At 41.7% G+C, this 23,615-nt stretch overlaps 1 protein-coding gene across 11 annotated transcripts in view; it reads left to right on the top strand.

Annotated features, from left to right (window-relative positions):
- LOC123746798 (arginine/serine-rich coiled-coil protein 2) overlaps positions 1-20,894 on the top strand; it is a 119,674-nt gene extending 98,780 nt beyond the window's left edge. For all 11 annotated transcript variants that reach the window (XM_045728573.2, XM_069321672.1, XM_069321674.1 and 8 more), the window contains 4 exons: positions 4,589-4,665; positions 12,957-13,162; positions 14,956-15,250; positions 19,559-20,894. In XM_045728573.2, coding sequence (XP_045584529.1) covers positions 4,589-4,665; positions 12,957-13,162; positions 14,956-15,250; positions 19,559-19,758 — 778 coding nt within the window. In that variant the 3' untranslated portion in view covers positions 19,759-20,894. The remainder of the gene's footprint in view (positions 1-4,588; positions 4,666-12,956; positions 13,163-14,955; positions 15,251-19,558) is intronic.
- Positions 20,895-23,615: the final 2,721 nt, after the last annotated feature.

Genomic DNA, 23,615 nt, shown 5'->3' on the forward strand with positions numbered 1-23,615 from the left:
TTCTGGAGGTGTTAAGAGGAAGAAAGTTGTCCTAACAATTAAAGACAAGTCACTGTTATACACCTCAACCAGTGCGGCCTCACAGTGTTGCGCCATTAGTGAAATATTTTTTTAAATAACTTTCTTAATTTTCATAGTAATTTTGAACATTTTTGGCCAAAAATATGTCTGGTAGCAGCATCAGTCGTTCTGGAAGTGTTAAGAGGAAGAAGATTGTCCTAGCAATTAAAGACAAGTTACGTGTTGTTCAACCAGTGAGGCGTCACAGGCAGCCAAGCGCCTTCAACAAGTGAGGCGCCACAGGCAAGCCAAGCTCCTTCAACAAGTGAGGCATTACAGGCAAGCCAAGCGCTTTCAACAAGTGACGCGCCACAGGCAAGCCAAGCGCTTTTAACAAGTGACGCGCCACAGGCAAGCCAAGCGCTTTCAACAAGTGAGGCGCAAGCAAGCGCCTTCAACAAGTGAGGGCATGCAACGCTTCAACAAGTGAGGTGCAAGCAAGCGCCTTCAACAAGTGAGGCCTCACAGGCAACCCAAATGCCCTCAACCAGTGAGGCTTCAGCAGCTGGCAGTCAAAACTAGCTTAGCTTAATGAACTGTACAGTAATTTTAAGTGTTAATTTTAGTGTTGTGTTAGTATAGGTTACGTAAATTGTTTAAGAATTTTTAACTTCAAGATGTGTGGCATCAATCAAGAAGACGAACACCAACAAGGTTAGTTGAGGTTTCTAGTTGAATATTTAATAATTGTATGTGGCAAGGCAATTCAAATTATGTTGTTTGTAGTATAAAAATAGTTGGAAATGGTCACTTTTGGACTCGTAGGTGAAAAAGTACCATTATCCGAAAAATGTGATAATCCGGCTGGGGGTCCTTCCCATATAGTCCGGATGATCGAGTGGAGACAGTACTGTAGTCATAATGGCTTGGCACTTTCCCCCTGATAATTCCCATCCCATCGTTTGCTAATTTTTGTTTGGAGAGTTCTGTCCAATCGTTTGTCTTTCGGTAGCAATATTTTCACCAGAATTGGTGTTTGTTTTGGGGCGCCTACCTTTTTGGGTGCCAGACTCAGTCGATGGCAGACACAGAATGCTACCAACCATACAGGGGTTTCTATAGGCCATTGCTCCTCGTGCTTCTCTGAAAGGGCCAGGTTCTGGCTCGTGGTCTCCAGTAGGCAAGAACTCCATGCACCTTTGTCAGAAAGCTAATATCTACATATCGGCCTGGATAGCTCCGTGGAGCCTCCGAGACTCGCCCAGATAATGGCGTTTCATTACATTCAATGCTGTTTTTATTTATATATATATATATATATATATATATATATATATATATATATATATATATATATATATATATATATATATATATATATATATATATTATTTTATATATACCTGTATATATTTTATATATATATATATGCAAACAAGCCTGAATGGTCCCTAGGCATATATGCAACTGAAAACTCGCACCCCAGAAGTGACTTGAACCCATACTGCCAGGAGCACTTTGCAACTTGTGTACCCTTAACCACTCGACCATCACGACCGGACAAAAGATGGTAGCCTGAGGCTAATTCCCCATCATGATATGCCTGGGGACCATTCAGGCTTGTTCGCATTTGTGTTCCTCACGTGTGCCCCAAAGAATGAGGTGATTTGATAAAATACCATGCTCAAGATTACCATCAGAGTGCCGGCAGGATGATGGGGGAATTAGCCTCAGCTACCATCATCTTTTGTCCGGTCGTGATGGTCGAGTGGTAAAGGTGTCCTGTACACCCGTTTCAGAGTGCTCCTGGCAGTATGTCGAGTCACTTCTGTGGTGTGAGTTTTCAATTTTATATATATATATATATATATATATATATATATATATATATATATATATATATATATATATATATATATATATATATATATATATATATATATATGCAAACAAGCCTGAATGGTCCCCAGGACTATATACAACTGAAAACTCACACCCCAGAAGTGACTCGAACCCATACTCCCACAACTGGTATGTACAGGGACGCCTTAATCCGCTTGACCATCACGACCGGACATAAGGAAGTGATAGCCGAGGCTATATGAACCACTTCCCCGCCGGCACTCGGATGGTAATCTTGGGCATAGCATTTTATCAAATCACCTCATTCTTTGGGGCACACGTGAGGAACACAAATGCAAACAAGCCTGAATGGTCCCCAGGACTATATACAACTGAAAACTCACACCCCAGAAGTGACTCGAACCCATACTCCCACAACTGGTATGTACAGGGACGCCTTAATCCGCTTGACCATCACGACCGGACATAAGGAAGTGATAGCCGAGGCTATATGAACCACTTCCCCGCCGGCACTCGGATGGTAATCTTGGGCATAGCATTTTATCAAATCACCTCATTCTTTGGGGCACACGTGAGGAACACAAATGCAAACAAGCCTGAATGGTCCCCAGGACTATATACAACTGAAAACTCACACCCCAGAAGTGACTCGAACCCATACTCCCACAACTGGTATGTACAGGGACGCCTTAATCCGCTTGACCATCACGACCGGACATAAGGAAGTGATAGCCGAGGCTATATGAGTTTTCAGTTGTATATAGTCCTGGGGACCATTCAGGCTTGTTTGCATTTGTGTTCCTCACGTGTGCCCCAAAGAATGAGGTGATTTGATAAAATGCTATGCCCAAGATTACCATCCGAGTGCCGGCGGGGAAGTGGTTCATATAGCCTCGGCTATCACTTCCTTATGTCCGGTCGTGATGGTCAAGCGGATTAAGGCGTCCCTGTACATACCAGTTGTGGGAGTATGGGTTCGAGTCACTTCTGGGGTGTGAGTTTTCAGTTGTATATAGTCCTGGGGACCATTCAGGCTTGTTTGCATTTGTGTTCCTCACGTGTGCCCCAAAGAATGAGGTGATTTGATAAAATGCTATGCCCAAGATTACCATCCGAGTGCCGGCGGGGAAGTGGTTCATATAGCCTCGGCTATCACTTCCTTATGTCCGGTCGTGATGGTCAAGCGGATTAAGGCGTCCCTGTACATACCAGTTGTGGGAGTATGGGTTCGAGTCACTTCTGGGGTGTGAGTTTTCAGTTGTATATAGTCCTGGGGACCATTCAGGCTTGTTTGCATTTGTGTTCCTCACGTGTGCCCCAAAGAATGAGGTGATTTGATAAAATGCTATGCCCAAGATTACCATCCGAGTGCCGGCGGGGAAGTGGTTCATATAGCCTCGGCTATCACTTCCTTATGTCCGGTCGTGATGGTCAAGCGGATTAAGGCGTCCCTGTACATACCAGTTGTGGGAGTATGGGTTCGAGTCACTTCTGGGGTGTGAGTTTTCAGTTGTATATAGTCCTGGGGACCATTCAGGCTTGTTTGCATTTGTGTTCCTCACGTGTGCCCCAAAGAATGAGGTGATTTGATAAAATGCTATGCCCAAGATTACCATCCGAGTGCCGGCGGGGAAGTGGTTCATATAGCCTCGGCTATCACTTCCTTATGTCCGGTCGTGATGGTCAAGCGGATTAAGGCGTCCCTGTACATACCAGTTGTGGGAGTATGGGTTCGAGTCACTTCTGGGGTGTGAGTTTTCAGTTGTATATAGTCCTGGGGACCATTCAGGCTTGTTTGCATTTGTGTTCCTCACGTGTGCCCCAAAGAATGAGGTGATTTGATAAAATGCTATGCCCAAGATTACCATCCGAGTGCCGGCGGGGAAGTGGTTCATATAGCCTCGGCTATCACTTCCTTATGTCCGGTCGTGATGGTCAAGCGGATTAAGGCGTCCCTGTACATACCAGTTGTGGGAGTATGGGTTCGAGTCACTTCTGGGGTGTGAGTTTTCAGTTGTATATAGTCCTGGGGACCATTCAGGCTTGTTTGCATTTGTGTTCCTCACGTGTGCCCCAAAGAATGAGGTGATTTGATAAAATGCTATGCCCAAGATTACCATCCGAGTGCCGGCGGGGAAGTGGTTCATATAGCCTCGGCTATCACTTCCTTATGTCCGGTCGTGATGGTCAAGCGGATTAAGGCGTCCCTGTACATACCAGTTGTGGGAGTATGGGTTCGAGTCACTTCTGGGGTGTGAGTTTTCAGTTATATATATATATATATATAATTAATATAATATAATTTATTTATATATATATATATTTATATATATATAATATAATTTATTTATAATTATAATTTTAGACCTGTCTGCATACATCTCATTTTCATTAAGACATCCACAAGTAGTGGTTTTCTCACATATCCAAAGATCTTGTCAATTAGTTATTTTAAAATATCAGTATATGAAACCAACTAGCATCTGATCAAACAAAATTTGGTGCACAGCTAGTAAATGAGTTATTTGTCTATTAGTTTGTGTATAGTGGCTCTATTATATCCAATCATGACTAAATGATAGTGAAACATTTCCGAGTTTTCAGTGACAAGTTGTATTTAGTACATGAACACTGTAATGATGAAATGAATACCATTGTTGTAAAAAAACATCTGCATAAGTGGAAATAAATTTTAATTTTGTTTTATTTAAAATCTGATTGGCAGGTCAAGATCCAGGTCACGAGACAGACGCCGCCGTAGTCGCAGTCGTGAAAGAAAGAGGCCGATGGATATTAGGAAAGGTTAGTATTTCTGTAATATTATATGATGCACTACTATAGAAACTGGTAGTACATCATTTGTCATTTGTATGGGTTATTTTATATTACCAAAAAGTGTGCTTCATATGTACTCTGTGTGGTACCCCACAGTTATTAAACACCTATTAAAATACTCGGCACTTTCACAGATACGATGACAACTTTCATATTTGCCAACAAACAAGATATCAAAACTCTCAAAACAAGGTTTACTTTATAGCTGGCCTCTTTAATGCTGCAAATGCAATACATGCAGCTTTAACTGAAATTCTCAAAGGACTATTACTACAATGAGACATGAACACTGTACCAGAGTTAAATCTTTTCAGATGTAATAGAAAACATAGGCTACAGAGTGGGATCAGCCACTTCATCTTGCACACATCAGAGCCGTACTGCTAAACACCACAAACTATATGGTGGAAGGGCTAATAATCAAAATAGAGATCCTAAATTTGGTTATTATCGTTGTGTATAAATCACCAAATGCAAATTGTCAGCAGTTTAAAAAAACTTATGAAAGTAGAAAACTTTACAGAAAGCCTCACAAACCCTGATCCAAATATTATCTTGTTTGGTTATTTAACTTACAGCCTCTAAAATGGAAAAATGAGGCAAATAGTTATACTAAAGGGACTCACAGGAAGCAGTCTAGATGAACAGTCACAAATGACTTCTTGTAGATATGTGGCATATTTGCCTTAAGCCAGCAATTATTATTCTAGTAGAACCAACTAGAATAGAAAACACCCTAATCTTATTTTACAAACACTGATGAACTGATTTGGGACATAATGTTTACAAATACTTGTAATGCCAGTCTCATACCCAAAATGCTAACTTAAGCCAGTACTTTGAGAAAATTGGCACAGTAGCACTAGAAATATGTGCGTGTCACAGATCACTAAGAAAAAAGAATTAGAAGATACGAATTGAAACTAGAACAGTGTTCCCTCTATAGGTGAAGAATATAAATCACCAAACATCTCAAATGCTCTGCTCTATCACAAGAATGACAAAGGAGGCCATGTAGGGAATTAGAAACGATCGAGCTAAAGATGCAAGAATCATATAAAATAGATGCGAGGCAGAGAGAGCAAAAGGCTTAATGAAAGAGAGGAATCCAAAATACTTTTTCGCCTATGAAAAATCTAAAAAAAACTATATCTAGCATTGGGCCCTTGTGCAAGGGCCACTTTTACAGATGTCAACAAAGAAATGAGTGAAATACTGAGGCTAGGCTTCTAGCAAATCATACAGAAGCCTAGGCTCTAGGCTTGTGTATGATTTTGTTTTCAGTGAAGCCCTGAACACATTGACTATCAATGAGGGCTATTATTATAGGGGCCTGACAGCTGAGTGGACAGCGCTTCGGATTTGTAATCCTGAGGTTCTGGGTTCGATTCCCGGTGGAGGCAGAAACAATTGGGCAGTTTCTTTCACCCCTGTTACCTAGCAGTAAATAAGTACCTGGGAGTTAGACAGCTGCTACGGGCTACTTGCTGGGGGTTTGTAATAAAAAGGTGGCCTGGTTGAGGACCAGGCTGCGGGGATGCTAAGCCCCGAAATCATCTCAAGATACCCTCAAGAAGATCAATGATCCAAATTAATTCTTTATGAATGTGATTCCAATTTCAAACCATATATTAGATATTACCCTAACCCCTCTAGCCTTTGAAGTAGCAATAAAAGCATGCCCATGCTCTCACCAGGCCTGGTCTCTGGAATTTTATATTCATGAATAATTACAAAAACTCTCCCAGGCCCTAAACATCATGTAGAAATGGAGCTTGGCCGACTTTCGGCTTTTCTGCCGAGGTGGTTGGGGGGGGGGGCAGGCTTTTGGACATTATATGCATATATGCCTGTAGAGAATTTTATTGCGAACACATTGATACCAAAAGGAATGAAGTAGCATGAGAATTGAGATGAGAACACTAAAGAGTATAACATTTTACTGCTCTTGCGAGCTCACTGGTAATGCTCGGCCGATTTATGGGTTTCGTGTGGGTGGCATGCCAGGCTTTTGGACCTTATGTGCATATGCTCCTGTAGGAAATATTATTGTGAACAGTTTGATGCCAAAATGAAAGACATACAATAAAAATGGAGGTGAGAAAACTGAAGAGTATATACATTCCAGTGCTGCCGTGCGCTCGCCCAAAACGCCTGGATTATAATCGGGTCGCCTTTGGCGCTCACGCCCAGAACGCGAAAGTGTTAAGGTTTTTCAGGGGTGGGACAAGTTTTGCTGGTCCCTCAAAATACTGTAAAACTAGCAAGCTTTTAAGTTCCGGTTTAGACTTGGAAGTATGGAAAGATTTTGGATATTATAACTGCTTCCCAATTTCATATATTTTTGTTATTCATCAAAAAATTCCGGGTTGTAAACTCTTAGGGTTCTGAGAAACATTTCAGAAAATACTACTCACTTAATTAACCAGATTATGATGATAAGAGTAATAACGAACATACGAGCACACATTGGTAGGTGTCGTATACATATTGAATTTGAAACTCTCCGATTCTATGAATCGTGAAAGGCAGAACACCGTTCTCTTCATTCTCACTTGTGAATCTAATTGTAGGAACAAGCAAATTAAGTTGATTGAAAAAATCTGTTTGGTGATGGTTAACCAGCCACAGGCACAAAATATTATCAAAGTACCTATACCACAACACATTCGAAGGTAAAATCCTCAGTAAGATTTTTGTTTAAAAAAATTCTTTGTACAAATTGCTCAAACCCGGGAAAAAGGGATTACTTAACACCATGCCAAATGTGTCTTTTTAAAAAAAAATCATTAAAACTGTAATACGTGCAATTATCTTTTATGCACCATTTTGAGTCTAACAATGGTGTTAGTGGGTAAAGTTAAATTATATTTTGAAAGTTCATCTCATAAGAATGCCAACAAGTCATCAACAGAAACTCTAGTGAACAGGGCTGTCAAGCCCAATAATCTTGCCAGACCTATTACTAGTTATGTTAGATCTGTAACATACAAACTTTCCAAATGGCTGGTCCAAGTCTTGTACGGGCTCCATTTCCAACTCTCACATAAACAATGTGGACTTGGTTAACAAGCTGTGTGAGTTGAAATTAAATTATGATTTTAAACTTGAGTTTGATGTGATGGTCCTGTTCACTAGAGTTCCTGTCAATGACCTGTGTGTGGGGATTAGGGGAAGGAAGTGGGGGAGGGGGATGTGGGTTTGGGGAAACGATGTAGCAGGGCCCGGAGTGGGGATTAGGGAAAGGAGGAAGCGGGGAGGGTCCGGTGTGGGGTTGGGGAAAGGATGAAGCAAGGCCCTGTTTGGGGATTGGTTGATGGATGAAGTGGGGAGGGTCAGCAAGGGCCTGATAGCTGAGTGAACAGTGCTCGGGATTCATAGTCCTAAGGTTTCGGGTTCGATCCACAGTGGAGGAGAAAACAAATGGGCAGTTTCTTTCACCCTGATGCCTCTGTTCACATAGCAGTAAATAGGTACTTGGTAGCTAGACAGCTGCTACGGGCTGCTTCCTGGTGTAACAAAATGAGGCCTGGTCAAGGACCAGGTCGCAGAGACACTAAGCCCCGAGATCATCTCAAGATACTGTACCAGTTATGGGTCCGGTGTGGGGTTGGGGGAAAGATGTAGCAGGGTCCAGTGTGGGGATTTGGGGAAGGAGGAAGCAGGGAAGGTCTGGTGTGTTGGGTCAGGGGAAGGATGTAGCTGGTCCTGGTGTGGGGATTGGAGGAAGGAGGAAGTGGGGAGGGTCCAGTGCAGGGTTGGTGGAAGGATGTAGCAGGGTCTGCTGTGGGGTCGGGGGAAGGATGTATCAGGGCCTGGTGTGGGGATTGGGGGAAGGAGGAAGTGGGGAAGGTCCAGTGTAGGGTTGGTGGAAGGATGTCGCTCGGGCTGGTGTGAGTATTGAGGGGTTGGGGGAGGGAGCGGACCTGACCTATAAGCCAACAAGCCAGTCTGTATTAGTGCTATATCTCTGATGCCCAACCCGTTCACTGCTGCCTCCCTGGCCACTCTACCACCTACCCTCCTGCTATCTGTTTGCCACCCATTTACCAGCCACATGTTCTCCCCTCATGTGATTTTAACCCTTAGGCCGCTCAGGGCATTTTGGCCTACAAAACCGCCAGGTGAAAAAAAAAAATTCTTTCGTCTTATAAAAGTGTTCATTTGTGTTCCCTCATCATGGGGAGGGGTGGGAGGGGAAATCGTAAGTGGCATATTTTGGCCACAATAGGGCGGGGATGTCTGGCAAAAAAGAGGCGCTGACAGACCAAGCGCCAGACGAGGTCTGCTCTGCCTCAGCTGTCAAGCAAGTGTTGCCACAAAGATATTATTACCTAATTATTTCAATGTCTCTGATTGATTGATTTTTTTTTCAGTAATATTATTCAATAGTGTGTAGTATGATATATTTATATAATGTGTAAACCATCGCTATACTCAAAATTATGGTGTGCATATTAGTGATTCAATTATTATGTTCATAAAACAATAAACAAATAGTTTTGCTGTTATTACACTATATACACAGGTTATATCTAAGTATCGGCATGTTTTGTTCACCATAACGAACCACTGAGTTGGTATTGAGAGTCAAAAAGCAACGAAGAGTCGCCACCACTCACCAGCCAGCCAGCCACTCGCCACCACTCCCTCCCTCACCTCACCAACATACTCCTCCCATCATACTGTTTTTGCTTTTATTCACTCTACTCAGACATGATATATAAGTATCTACATGTTTTGTTCATCTTTAGATGATTTCGGGGCTTAGCGTCCCCGCAGCCCAATCCTCGACCAGGCCTCCTTTTTGTTACACCCCCCCAGGAAGCAGCCCGTAGCAGCTGTCTAACTCCCAGGTACCTATTTTCTGTTAAATAACAGGGGCATCAGGGTAAAAGAAACTACCCATTTGTCTATGCCTCCACCAGGGATCGAACCTGGAACCTCACGACTACGAATCCGAAGCACTGTCCATTCAGCTGTCAGGCGCATAACTGTACATTTAAGCTTGTATGGTGAGTTCAGGCAATAATAGACGTAGCTACATTCACAGTCAGCTGGTGGCCGCCCTCATTGGTTCAAGGCCACTGGTTCAATTTCTCCTCCAACAATACTGTTTGTGGTGTTATTACACTATATACACACATTATATATAGGTATCTATATGTTTTATTCACCATAACTGTACAAATAAGCTGGTATGGTGCCCAAAGACCATAGTGGCCAGTACACAACATGACATGTCATGCAGACGATGCCACCTTCCTCGCCAAAATGGCTGCTCCCAATATACTCCTTTTGCTGTAATTACACTATATACACACGTTATATATAAGTATCCATGTTTGTGTTCATCATAGTGAATCATGTAAGCTGTTATAGCAGGTCCAGACAGTAAAAGATGGTCACACTAGAGTTAGCAGACAACGCTTCCTCCCTCCCCACCAAGATTACTCCTCCCACTGCAGCGCTAATTATCACCACAATCCTGCTATTATCAGAATCCTGGTTATTTTTATCAGTCAGTGATCTTCTGTAATACTATCATCACTAAATATTTTGACATTTTTAGGCGACGCTGTGGTCACAAGCTGAACAGCGGTGCTGTGAGCTCATGATACGTGCGCCAGCCTTGGTGGCTCACTCAGTACTGAGGTTCTCACACCTGGGAATGTTGCCCACAATTTTTCTCTAGGTGGTATCTGTTAACTATCGGTTGTGGCTGGGCTGTAGCTGCCCCTATCCCTCGTGGGGCATTTAAAATCGTGCACTAGAGCCTCAATCGTCTATACATATGTGTATTGTGCGGTTTAATGGTTAAACACCGTTGCTCCATTACTGATTTTCTTTTGTAACTTTCTTGCTTTAATATGAACTTTGATAATGTTTTACTAACATCATGTCTGCTGGCAGCAACAATCAACCTGTGGGTACTAAGAGGAAGCAAGTTACACTTTCCAATAAAAATAAACTACAAGTGATTGAACTTTGTGAAAGTGGCCATTCTGTTGAGCGTTGCAAAGGATTTTGGTACTGGCGTGAGTACTGTCTGTGATATAAGTGGACACAAAGCTAATATACAGTAATTCTAGTATCAGGTTAGGTAATTAAATATTCTGAAGTCTTTCATCTATCAGGAGTCACATATAATTCAGATAAACGAGACTAGACAGTATTTCAGACTGTCCACATATTCTTGTGTTTTACAAACTTTATTTTATTCTTGCATCATTGTACATTATGTCCCAATTATCAGAAGATGTGTTTGGAGGTTTGTGAAATCTAACACTATTTTTCTTTATACCTTGACTCTAAAGCCACGCAAAACATGCATGTATGTATGGAGTAACTGTCACGGAATCGCGCACATCGTGCATATACAATTGAGGGTCTAACGCATGATTTTAAATGCCCCGCGAGGGATAAGGGCAGCTATAGTCCAGTGACTATAGCACTATATCATCTTGGGAAAAAAAATTGTGGGTAACATTCCCAGGTGTGAGAGCCTCAGAACTTAGTGAGCAACCAAGGTTGCCGCACACAGCATGAGCTAACCGCACTGCTGTTCAGCTTGTGAACAAAGCATCGCCTAAATGTGTAACAATATATATGAACCTGCTATTATTTAGTGATGATAGTATTAAAGACCCCCAGACTGTGATAAAAATGACCAGGATTCTGATAATACCAGGATTGTTGTGGTAATTTGTGCTGTGCTGCATGGTGGGAGGAATAATGCTGAGGGAGGGAGGTGGCATCGTCTTCAGACCCTGCATGGCCACCTTTTTGTTGTCTGGACTCACCATATCAGCTTAGTGGTTCGCTATGGTGATCACAAATGTAGATGCTTATATGTGATGTGTGTGCATAGTGTAATAACAGCAATAGGAGTATGTTGGGAGCAGCCATTTTGGTGAGGTAGGTGGCATCGTTTGCATGTCGTCTGCATGTCCTGCTGTGTACTGGTGACCACTATGCTCTTTGGGCACCATACCAGCTTAGTTGTACAGTTATGGTGAATAAAACATGTAGATGCTTATATATAATGTGTATATAGTGTAATAACACCACAAACAGTATTGTTGGGGGAGAAATTTTTAGTGCGTCGGGCCTCGAACCAGTGAGGGAGGTAGCTGCCAGCTGACTGTGTATGTTGACCCCCCTCTTATTGCCTAAACTCACCATACCAGCTTAGTTGTACAGTTATAGTGAACAAAACATGTAGATACTGTACTGTTCTTATTTTATTCTTACCTTCAAGGGGGCCTGACGGCTGAGTGGACAGCACTCAGGATTCATAGTCCTAAGGTTCCAGGTTCGATCCTCGTTGGAGGCAGAAACAAATGGGCTGGGTTACTTTCACCCTGATGCCTCTATTCACCTAATAGTAAATAGGTACCTGGGTGTTACAGCTGCTACAGGCTGCTTCCTGGGGATGTGTAACAAAAAGGAGGCTTGGTCGAGGATCGGGCCGCGGGGACGCTAAGTCCTGTAATCATCTCAAGAAAACTTGCATATAACGTCTTTATATAGTGAATAAAAGCAAAAACAGTGGTGGGAGGAGAATGTTGACAAGTGACAGCCAGTGGCTGGCTGGCTGGTGTATGGCGGGCCACTCCTCGTTGCTTTTTGACTCACCATACCAACTTTGTGGTTCGTTATGGTGAACAAAACATGCAGATATCACTAATATTCACACAATACTTTTGAGTATAGTGATGATTCACACATTTTATTGTAAAAACAGAGACAATCAGACATATTGAAATAATTAGCTATCATCATCATTGTGGCAACTGACAGCTAGGGCGGAACAGACCGCCTCCGACGATTGCTCTGTCAACGCCCGATTTTTGCCAGACTTCCCCACCCTTTTGCGACTAAAATATGTTGCCTATTATTTTTTTATTCATTTTCCTGTGATCAGAGTACACAAATGAACACTTATAAGACAAAAACAAATTTTTTTTTTTTTTTTTTTTTTTTTTTTTTTTTGTGCCTGGTGGTATTGCAGACCAGTAAGCCCTTAGCAGTTTAAGAGTTAATGTTTGACTAGCTTATCTTTGTTTATATAATTTTTATAGATCATAACCCACTTGCAAATCAAGGGCCACCTTATTATAGTATTCTCATAACATTATTTTAAAGTGATGTTTGATTGTTTACCTTCAAATTAGTTCTATATTTATTACTAACAATGGTCTTTCAAAGGTAAAGTTATTTTAATGTATAATTAACATCCATAATGTTTTGAACAGAGGCTCAACAGAAACTTGCATTGCTAAAAGCAGCGAATCCAGACTTGACGGCAGCCGAACTCCTGAAACGCAGCATGGAAGCGCAAATGGTGGAAGTTCAAAAGCAAACTGGCATTGCCCTTCCTTCATATTATAATCCTGCAGCTATGAATCCAATGAAATTTGCTGAACAGGAACGCAAGAAGAAACTTCTCTGGGGTAACAAAGTAAGCAAACTTACATTTTTGTTTCATTATCCACTTCTTTACAGGAGAGCATATAAAAAGATGACTTATGATTCTTGTTAGCAGGATTTGAGCTCTCACTTCCTGCAGCTTATCTTATGCCTTATCCTGCTAATTTTTCATGGAACAAGACCTGCTAATTGGGTTATGACCAGAGGCCAGATTCTCGAAGCAGTTACACAAGTACTTACAAACATGTACATCATTTCTCAATCTTTGACAGCTTTGGTTACATTTATTAAACAGTTTACATGCATGAAAACTTCCCAATCAACTGTTGTTATTGTTATAAACAGCTTCCTGGTGCTACGGAGCTCATAATAATTGTAAACAAAACTGCCAAAGATTGAGAAGAGATGGACAGGTTCGTAAGTGCTTGTGTAACTGCTTCGTGAATCTGGCCCCTGGTCCCCAATTACTGCTGGGTGAACAAGGAGGAGGAGTTAAGGACTGGTGCCCAATCTCACCCCCCCCCCCCCCCCCCCCCTTGGCCAGGGCATGAATCCAGGCAGATATCACTGAGGAAGTGTGGGGGTTAAGGTAATTTAGGCTCAAAGATAAGTACTAAAGTAAACTTTGTGGTTGGAAGATATATATACCACGGGTCTTAAACTAGCGTCAGAGAGGAAAAAATATAATCTCGGACTACTCTCCGGGTTAATTATTACTGAAGATTGTGTTGTAACTCTTATTCTTTACAAGTAAATACTTTAAATGAGAAGTGCTATTTCTAATTTCTAAACATACTCTTACCCACAGGGCATTTTTTTGTTTACCTGAATGTGCTTGCATGTAGGCCCTTAAGACCCACTCTTCATATATGGATATCTGGTGTAATACTACACACAGTTTTCTATAACACTTTAAAGCTATGAAATAAGTATGCCTCTGCTACCATTGTGTTTACTACTCATACACTGAACAAGTTCTTCCCTGTCTTGAACAGTCTGTTCTTATGTTCTTACAGTACTGGGCTTACCACTCATTTATCTTTACACGTACATGATGGTATACTCGCCATTTAATGTTTTATTAAGTTATTATAAAATGGACACTTTTCATGTATAAAAAGTTAAAGTATACAATTTTGGATCTAGAATGTATCTTTGCTTTTAACATGATAGCCAGGGGAAGAGGGATGGCAATTGTCTACCAAATTTTTGATCATCAAACACTTTTCAGAGAAACTATCTCATTCATTAACTTTCTCAGTGGCACCCTCTGGATTGCACCCACTTATGATAGAAAAATTGGTAAAATATAATTATTAGTGTTGCACAATTGTTTTGCATTTCAGAGATGTAAATAAGAGGTAAATAAGATGATCTGTTATTTCCTGCTTTAAAATGTTTGTTTTATTTTGTATTTTTACCCTGAAAAATAAGATCTTAAATTGTTGACCAATCCACACACTAGAAAACGAAGGGACGACGACGTTTCGATCCATCCTGGACCATTCTCAAGTCGATTGTGAGATCTTAAATTTTTTAACACAAGTATCCATGTAATTCTATTTTGGGCCATAGAACATGGTCCAAAATAGAATTTGAGAAATGTATTGGCCATTTTGGACCAACATTTCCAGTGTTGTTGCAGCATGTCCGTACCCTACATACACAGCTGTCTTATGTTGTAGCATGTAAAGGTGGTTTTCAATGTACAGGTATTATTGTGTGTAATAAAGAGCAAGTATGCAAACAAAAATTGGGTTGTTTTTCTGAGGTAAGGATAATCTTAATGTTATAAAAGTAAAAAATAAAAATTTGGGGTTTCAGAATAAACCGCCCGAGACTCCTCTTCCGAGCAGTACACCTGCAGTTACAGAAACTGTTAGTATTGCCCCTTCTATTCCTCGTCCCAGTGGATCTGGGATTGGAGGAATTGGCACAGGAGTCAACACCTGGCGTCCTCCTTTAGGTTCAGGATCTGCAGCTGCAGCTACAGCTGCAGCAGGAAGCACTTGTCCTAGTGGTGGTCAAGCTGCTCTGTGGGCCAATACAAGATTCTCCAATGACAGAGACGGCAAGATGGCAGAAAAGTTCCGCAGGCTCATGGGTGTTAAAAGTGCAAGTGAGTTAAACCTGTATGGGTGTTTCCTCAAGTCTCTCCGATTCATTTGCATGTCTAAATTCTACCCGTATTCTCTCGTTCTATTTCCTCTCGACTGGAAAAAGATTTTCCTGGCCACCTTGTGTATTTCCCAAAGTATTTTGTGTGTTATGATCATATTCTCTCTGGTCCTTCTCTAGAGCAAGTATTGTGTGTTCTCTTAACCTTTCTTTCCAGCTTTGCCCCTCATTATTCAAGCACTAGTCTTGTTGCAAACAACTGGCTTTTCTCAATCTTTTTGTGCTTTCACTATCGTGCTGTATAAATTGTCTTGAAAGTGTCTCCATTTCAGAGTTTTATGCCATTATGTTTGTAAGTTTCCCATCTGCTGCTGCTTCTGACCTGTTTTTATGCACTTCCAGTGTTAATGCTGGCATTATGCCTACTCCTGAGAGTCTCTCTGTGATTCTTGTACTAACCATCCTTTTATGGTATAATTTCTAACATTTCTTCTCTCTCCCTCTTTCCATCCTCATTAATTAACATTTAGAGCTGAACTCGAGCAGACATTTGTCTTCTAATTCCTGTAATTTGTCATGGTGTTTCTCTGGCACCTATCTTTCTCACTCTCTTTAGTTTTGCACCATATGATGCATCCTTTCAGTTTGGCATTTTGACACTGTGACACTGTTGTCAATGTCAAACGTGTTTGTAAAAAGAAAAAACTTATTGGTCATCACAGAAATGGTAATTTACAAATCTAACACTGAACATATGGTCATTGTCATTTATTGATCTGAGCCACAGCAGCTATCATCATTTATTGATCTGAGCCACTGCAGCTGTCATCATTTATTGATCTGAGCCACAGCAACTGTCATCATTTATTGATCTGAGCCACAGCAACTGTCATCATTTATTGATCTGAGCCACAGTAACTGTCATCATTTATTGATCTGAGCCACAGCAGCTGTCATCATTTATTGATCTGAGCCACAGCAGCTGTCATCATTTATTGATCTGAGCCACAGCAGCTGTCATCATTTATTGATCTGAGCCACAGCAGCTGTCATCATTTATTGATCTGAGCCACAGCAACTGTCATCATTTATTGATCTGAGCCACAGCAGCTATCATCATTTATTGATCTGAGCCACTGCAGCTGTCATAATTTATTGATCTGAGCCACTGCAGCTGTCATAATTTATTGATCTGAGCCAATGCAGCTGTCATCATTTACTGACCTGAGCCACCATGGCTTCATCATTAATTGATCTGAGGCACTGTTGTTATCCTTTATTCATTTGGGCCACCACAGTCAGTCATGTATTGATCCGAATCACTGCGGTTATCGTCGTTTGCCAATTTTCATTATTACCCAGATTTTATACCAATTATGTAAATAGTTATAATAGATCAATATGGATATAATGGAGTTAACCAAGACACATGGATTCTGCTATTTTGTAATGGCTTAGTATGTGATGACAGTTACCATATATTAGTGGCCTGCACTTATTGTAAAATCACGATCTGGTCTTTCTCACCGGTGGATGACATTCCCTGGCAGAATAGCAGCAAAGGAGTGGGTTGCAAGACACTTGAGCTGTGCCAGGAACTGAGTTACATTCAATTGTTTATGTATGTTCTACGCTTTAAAATCAAAATCATGCAAGGCCCAACCCCATTCTAGTTACCCGAACATTCGGCTTGCCAAACTTTTCTATAGGTTCGGCTCCCTGAAGCTGTCCGAACGTCTGTAAGTGTTCCTCTTGAATCTCTGTCCATCGTTTCCCCTCTTTCCTCGTCCTCTCCTATCTGCCCAGTTAGTGCCGCTTCTCTTCCTCTTTCCTCTGTGCCCTCCTTCCCTCTTCATCCCTTCCTTCTCAGTCTTCCCCTCCATCGACCCTTTGCCTTGGTTGTCCATCCAGGCCGATGTCTGTTCTCCTCTCAGTCATCATCTTGTTGTCTGCTCTCTTTCTCCCTCTCAGTCTGAGACTATGGAGGCTGTTACACGGTACATCGCAACTGGCACTGTCTGTCAAAAATGGAAACTCGAGTCTAATAGTGTGAGAGTCACTGAGGGCTTTCCACTTCATGCTCCTAGGGTCCATCAGAGTGAATTTCGATCCAATTGTAATTGTGTAAGGGTTAGCAAGGATGTTCTCCTGACAAACACTGCTAACCCCTCATAAATACCTACTCCTAACATCTGCCAACACTCCTGACACACTCGCTAACCCCCTCAACACTTGCCTGAGAGTAAGTGTGAGAAAACTCCTTCTTTTATGGAATTGCTAGTCCTGTAGAAATTATTTAAAGGGCTGCAGTAAGAAACAGCAATGGAAATCTAAGCAAATTTCACAAAGGGGTCAGCAGAGCAGGCACACCACCACCGAGCTGTGTGCCGGCCATCAAAACAACAGATACTCACCTAGTTGTACTCACCTAGTTGTGCTTGCGGGGGTTGAGCTCTGGCTCTTTGGTCCCGTCTCTCAACTGTCAATCAACAGGTGTGCAGGTTCCTGAGCCTATTGGGCTCTATCATATCTACACTTGAAACTGTGTATGGAGTCAGCCTCCACCACATCACTTCCCAATGCATTCCATTTGTCAACCACTCTGACACTAAAAAAGTTCTTTCTAATATCTCTGTGGCTCATTTGGGCACTCAGTTTCCACCTGTGTCCCCTAGTGCGTGTGCCCCTTGTGTTAAACAGCCTTTCTTTATCAACCCTGTCGATTCCCTTGAGGATCTTGAATGTGGTGATCATGTCCCCCCTAACTCTTCTGTCTTCCAACGAAGTGAGGTTTAATTCCCGTAGTCTCTCCTCGTAGCTCTTACCTCTCAGCTCGGGTACTAGTCTGGTGGCAAACCTTTGAACCTTTTCCATTTTAGTCTTATGCTTGACTAGATATGGACTCCATGCTGGTGCCGCATACTCCAGGATTGGTCTGACATATGTGGTATATAACTTTCTGAAAGATTCCTTACACAAGTTTCTAAAGGCCGTTCTTATGTTAGCCAACCTGGCATATGCTGCTGCTGTTATCCTCTTGATATGAGCTTCAGGGGACAGGTCTGGCGTGATATCAACCCCCAGGTCTTTCTCTCTCTCGGACTCTTGAAGTATTTCATCTCCCAAGTGATACCTTGTATCTGGTCTCCTGCTTCCTACCCATATCTTCATTACATTACATTAGCTTGAATTAAACTCTAACAGCCATTTGTTCGACCATTCCTGCAGCTTGTCCAGATCTTCTTGAAGCCTCAAGCTGTCCTCCTCTGTCTTAATCCTTCTCATAATTTTGGCGTCGTCAGCAAACATTGAGAGGAATGAGTATACCCTCTGGGAGATCATTTACGTATATCAGAAACAGGATAGGTCCAAGTACAGAGCCCTGTGGGACTCCACTGGTGACTTCACGCCAGTCTGAGGTCTCACCCCTCACTGTAACTCTCTGCTTCCTATTGTTTAGGTACTCCCTTATCCACTGGAGCACCCTACCAGTTACTCCTGCCTGTTTCTCCAGCTTATGCATCAACCTTTTATGGGGTACTGTGTCAAAGGCTTTCCGACAGTCCAAAAAACTGCAGTCCGCCCACCCTTCTCTTTCTTGTTTAATCTTTGTCGCCTGATCGTAGAATTCTATCAATCCTGTAAGGCCAGATTTACCCTCCCTGAACCCATGTTGATGGGTTGTCACGAAGTCTCTTCTCTCCAGATGTGTTACTAGGTTTTTTCTCACAATCTTCTCCATCACCTTGCATGGTATACAAGTTAAGGACACTGGCCTTAATGGTGCCATATTGAAGCCCATTTGTGGAAATGCAGTTACATCCATTATTGGAGCTTCTCTATTGTGAGGGTTTTGCTCTACAACTTTTACAACTAATGTGGAATTGATTGTAAAAGGTTATTTGGATGACAGCATTCCATAAATGTGTTTTCAGATGTGCACATGAAACAGCTTGAAACATGGTAACCACATCTAGATGAAATCTTGCCTTGTTGACCTTTAAAGAATATTATTGTCAGTAAAGGAAATGCATCCACGAATAATAAGAATTATTCACTCGCATAATTAAAGCAGGTTACTGAATACAGATCAAATAATATAAGAGGGCACAATGCACAAGTTCATTATCCAGGATATCTTTGGCTTATGTTGAGGTCAGGTTAGCAAATTTCAAGAAATTATTCAGTTTTAGTTTAAGTGTCTGATTAAGAAAGTGATGTGGATGAAGTATAGACTTGTATCTTGTAGCATAAGATGTTGAAATAGCCAGTAGAACTTATTAATGTTTGATTTTTTTTTTATTTTCAGCTGAAACTCCACCTGCTGGGAACAAAGAAATTGCTGTTGCCCCCAGTAGTGCCAGAGAGAGTCCTGGGGTAGACATAATGCAGAAGCAGGAAACTATGTTTACCTCAATGGAGAGACAGTATGAGATGGCAAGAATTGCCACACATACTCATAAAGGCTTTGGTTTGGGCTTCACTAGTCAATCATTTATGCCAAAGTAGTGATATTGCAAAGTTATTGTCCATAATTATCTCAATTTTATTTAAGTGTTCCTGCAATTGTCGTTGGCCCTTCATGATGACGTGTCATAACAATACAGTAATTGACAATGATTTCCAGTTAAAGCATTTTATCACTGATATTTATTCATGTGTCAGTTGTGTAATAAGTTAACAGGGCAGGAAATATTGCATAATGTTTGTTAGGTGAATGTTAAAATTAATAAAGGTGTAGTTGCTCTATGATGCAAGTTTTCTTTATTATAATTAACAATATTAAGTAATTTAATTTTTACATTTATGCAATGATTTTGGAATGCAAACTTAATATTAAAAGCATTTAAATATTGTAATATCTAAAGCAAAATAGAATAATCAAAATGTTTATTTCATTTTATATTTTGTTTTATTGTAATGATAATGGTAAAGTTTTTGGATTGCAGTTTTATCTTATCAGTCATGCTTTATTTTGTGCTTATAAATGCTGACTTAAGCCATGTTATGGTGTCATGTAGAGCTGGGGAGTGATGAGCTCCCTCAGTAGAGCTGGGGAGTGATGAGCTCCATCAGTAGAGGAGGGGAGTGATGAGCTCCCTCAGTAGAGCTGGGGAGTGATGAGCTCCATCAGTAGAGGAGGGGAGTGATGAGCTCCCTCAGTAGAGCTGGGGAGTGATGAGCTCCATCAGTAGAGCCGGGGAGTGATGAGCTCCATCAGTAGAGGAGGGGAGTGACGAGCTCCATCAGTAGAGGTGGGGAGTGACGAGCTCCATCAGTAGAGCCGGGGCGTGACGAGCTCCATCAGTAGAGCCGGGGAGTGATGAGCTCCCTCAGTAGAGCTGGGGAGTGACACATAAGGCATGAAGATAGTGTTCCAATATAGAGGTCATAGTGACAAAAATGATCTAGTCATGAGTTATTGCGATGCAAATTTTTTACTCTTAGTTTCAAACTGCCAGAAGAATGTTATGGGGCACATTGTAGTTTATGTTAGCATACAACTCGGCTAACATATGATCAAGTTCAAATATGAATGCAGTTGTATTAAACACATTAGGAAAACACTTACTGCCTGCACTGGTAGCATAGAAGAATATCAGCTGATAAATCCTTCAGCAGACCTTTAATAAATGTTATTTGTACATTTGTCTTACATTATCCTTGAAACTGTGATTTCAACATTTGGGACCACTGCCTGCTCTCTAGTAACTCCCATATGTTTTATACCTCTTGTTTGACTCTTAACATGGATAATACTTGTCTTTTGCAGGGAGGGGAGTTGTGCAATCTTCCAGCAGAGGCTTATGATGGCTAATAGGTTAACCCCTGCATTGTTTTTAGTCAAGGAAAAGTATTCCTTTACCACTCACCTCAGTGGAACGTCAAAATGGCAATGCCGCTTTTGTTGTTGTATTAGGTTAGATTATGAACGAATAGGCGTTTTGTAATGATGTCTCATTGGTCAAAACACCACTCGCCGGCATATATATTTCACACTGCTCTCAAAAGAAAATTAGTGTAGAACAGCGAATAAAAATTAATATATGTAGATTAGTGAACAAGGGAAATGGCTCCAAAAATGCCCGGTTAAATGCCAGCATTGGCACAGTCATTCTCCTACACCAGGTCGTGACTGGAGATTGAGAGCTAATAGATTACCACGAGGCTATTTATATATTCTCGAGGGCTAAGGCCATTCTATCCTCCAGATTGACATGTTCACTCAAACCCCTCGTGGTGGTCGTCGTCAACCTCTTCGGGTAGTCAAAATCACTTGATGGTAGGTCTTTTCCATATTTAGTTATTCTTGCTGGTACCAGATGGTTGAGGAATACACCCCCTCACCGCACCTCTGCAATGGGTGCTGGAAATTTGGACATGGTCTCTTGTGATGCACTTGCAAGGTGTCCATGTGCCCCTTGTGTGGAATCCCTGGCCATTCTAAGAGAGAGTGCTCTTCCAGCCTTGCTGCATTAATTGCAGTGATGCCCACCCTACCTTCTCCCACTCATGTATACATTACAAATTTGAGGAAGCCATTCTTAATTTAAAATATCGTGAATGGATTTCTTTCCCTGAGGCAAGATGCCAGGGAAGTTTGGTTTGATACCTTAACTCTGACATGACTCATGCTCGTGTGCTGTATCACTTCTCCCCATCCTTCACCCCTTTCTCAATTCCAGGCCATGGACTCCAATACTTCCACCAAGCTCTCCGTCTTCCACTCTTCTCCATTCTGATGCCTAGAGTCTTCCTCACAGTTCACCGTCTGGTATTTCCACCCTCCCCTCCCAGTCTTTTCCTGCCATTCAGTTCAGTGTTACCTTTCCACCTCCTTCCTCTTCTCTGTCTCCTGTGGATTTCCCTTCCCAACCCCATCTTTCTTCTCAGCCCTTCCCTCTGTCTTTTGACCCCTCCATCCCTCCATGACACCTGACCCTCCTGGCTGATGTCCCAACCCGTCCTCTTAAAAATAACGTCACTTTTCGCTCGTATGCGCGCTATGGCCAAATTTGGACGTAATTTTAAATGAAATCGACTCACAAAAGTGACGTACTGTTCCGTTTTCTGTTTGAGTCTTCCGGTTTACTGGGCAAGCTTCGAAAAGGATTCTTTCCATTAACATTTTTCGTACCGTTTTGAAACTTTATGAGAATTTCCTGTCCACCTAACCTATCAGAGGACCCTTAACTTACTGTTGTTGAAAAAAAAAAATCCCAAATTTATATTAATTTTTTTTTCATTTTCAAATTACGTCCATATTTGGCCATACGGGCAAACGGCCAAAAGCTACGTTCTTTTTAAGAGGACAGGTTGGATGTCCAACCTCCTCCCGGTCGTCTTTGTATTGTCCACTCTTGTTCTTCTTTTGCTAAGACTGCGGAGGCTGTCGCACACTTCATTGCTGCTAGCACACCTGTTTCTCGGTCAGAAGTATAAACCTGGTTCCTCTCCATCTTCCTTCCCAGCTGGTAAGGTGTCGATCCATCCCCTGCTTTTCACCTTTGGCTCTATACCTGCATCTCCTCCCATCTCTGTGGTGGAGTCGACTGACCCCACTATGGAGATACCCTTGGCTTTTGATTCTCCCTTTGACGCTGTCTATGATTAAGTGCACTCCACTATTTGTGTCCTTCACCATTCCCTAAACCGTCCTTCTCCGAGGCCTCCTCCCATTGCGGACTCGGTCAGTCTGCCTTTTCCCCCTCTACTCAATCATTTTTGCTTGATTTACTTATGCCCCCACATCCTGATTTCACTGAACCTAAGCCCGACCCTCCTTAGTATTCCATGTTCATGTTTGACTTTGTTTCTTTTTTCCTTACTTTTTTTTCTTATATCTGTTTTTGGCTGCAGTATTTCTATTCTTCAATGGAATATTCGTGGCTTTTATGAATGCCACGAATATTCCATTGAACTGAAGCTTCCATGAACTCCTGCTTCTGATCTCTCGATTTTTGCTGCTTTGTGTATGTTTCCATGAGCCGATGCTTGGCACTCGCTTTGGTTGCTTCCGTGGTTATTCCTTTTTCTCCTTCCCTCCAGTTTTTGATGCAGGCTTTAACTCTACTGCTCTCATGATCCATAATTATATTCCCTTTGTCCCCCTATTTTTTCAGTCATCCATTCATTTCTCTGCTGCCCGTATCTTTGGTACGCAGTCTGTTTTAATTGTTTTCCCACAAATTTTCCGCTTTCTTTTTTTAGGTCTTCAACGCGTAGGACTCTCTATCGTAGCCTGTGCTTCTTTTGGATGATTTTAACTGTCATCATGCTCGCTGGGGTGATGATTTCACAAATACCCAGGACCGCCTTCTCGAACCTTTCATCCTCTCTTCATCTTTTGTCTTCTGAATTCTGGT

Source organism: Procambarus clarkii, chromosome 10, assembly GCF_040958095.1.
Source record: "Procambarus clarkii isolate CNS0578487 chromosome 10, FALCON_Pclarkii_2.0, whole genome shotgun sequence".
In the NCBI taxonomy this organism is placed as follows: domain Eukaryota; kingdom Metazoa; phylum Arthropoda; class Malacostraca; order Decapoda; family Cambaridae; genus Procambarus; species Procambarus clarkii.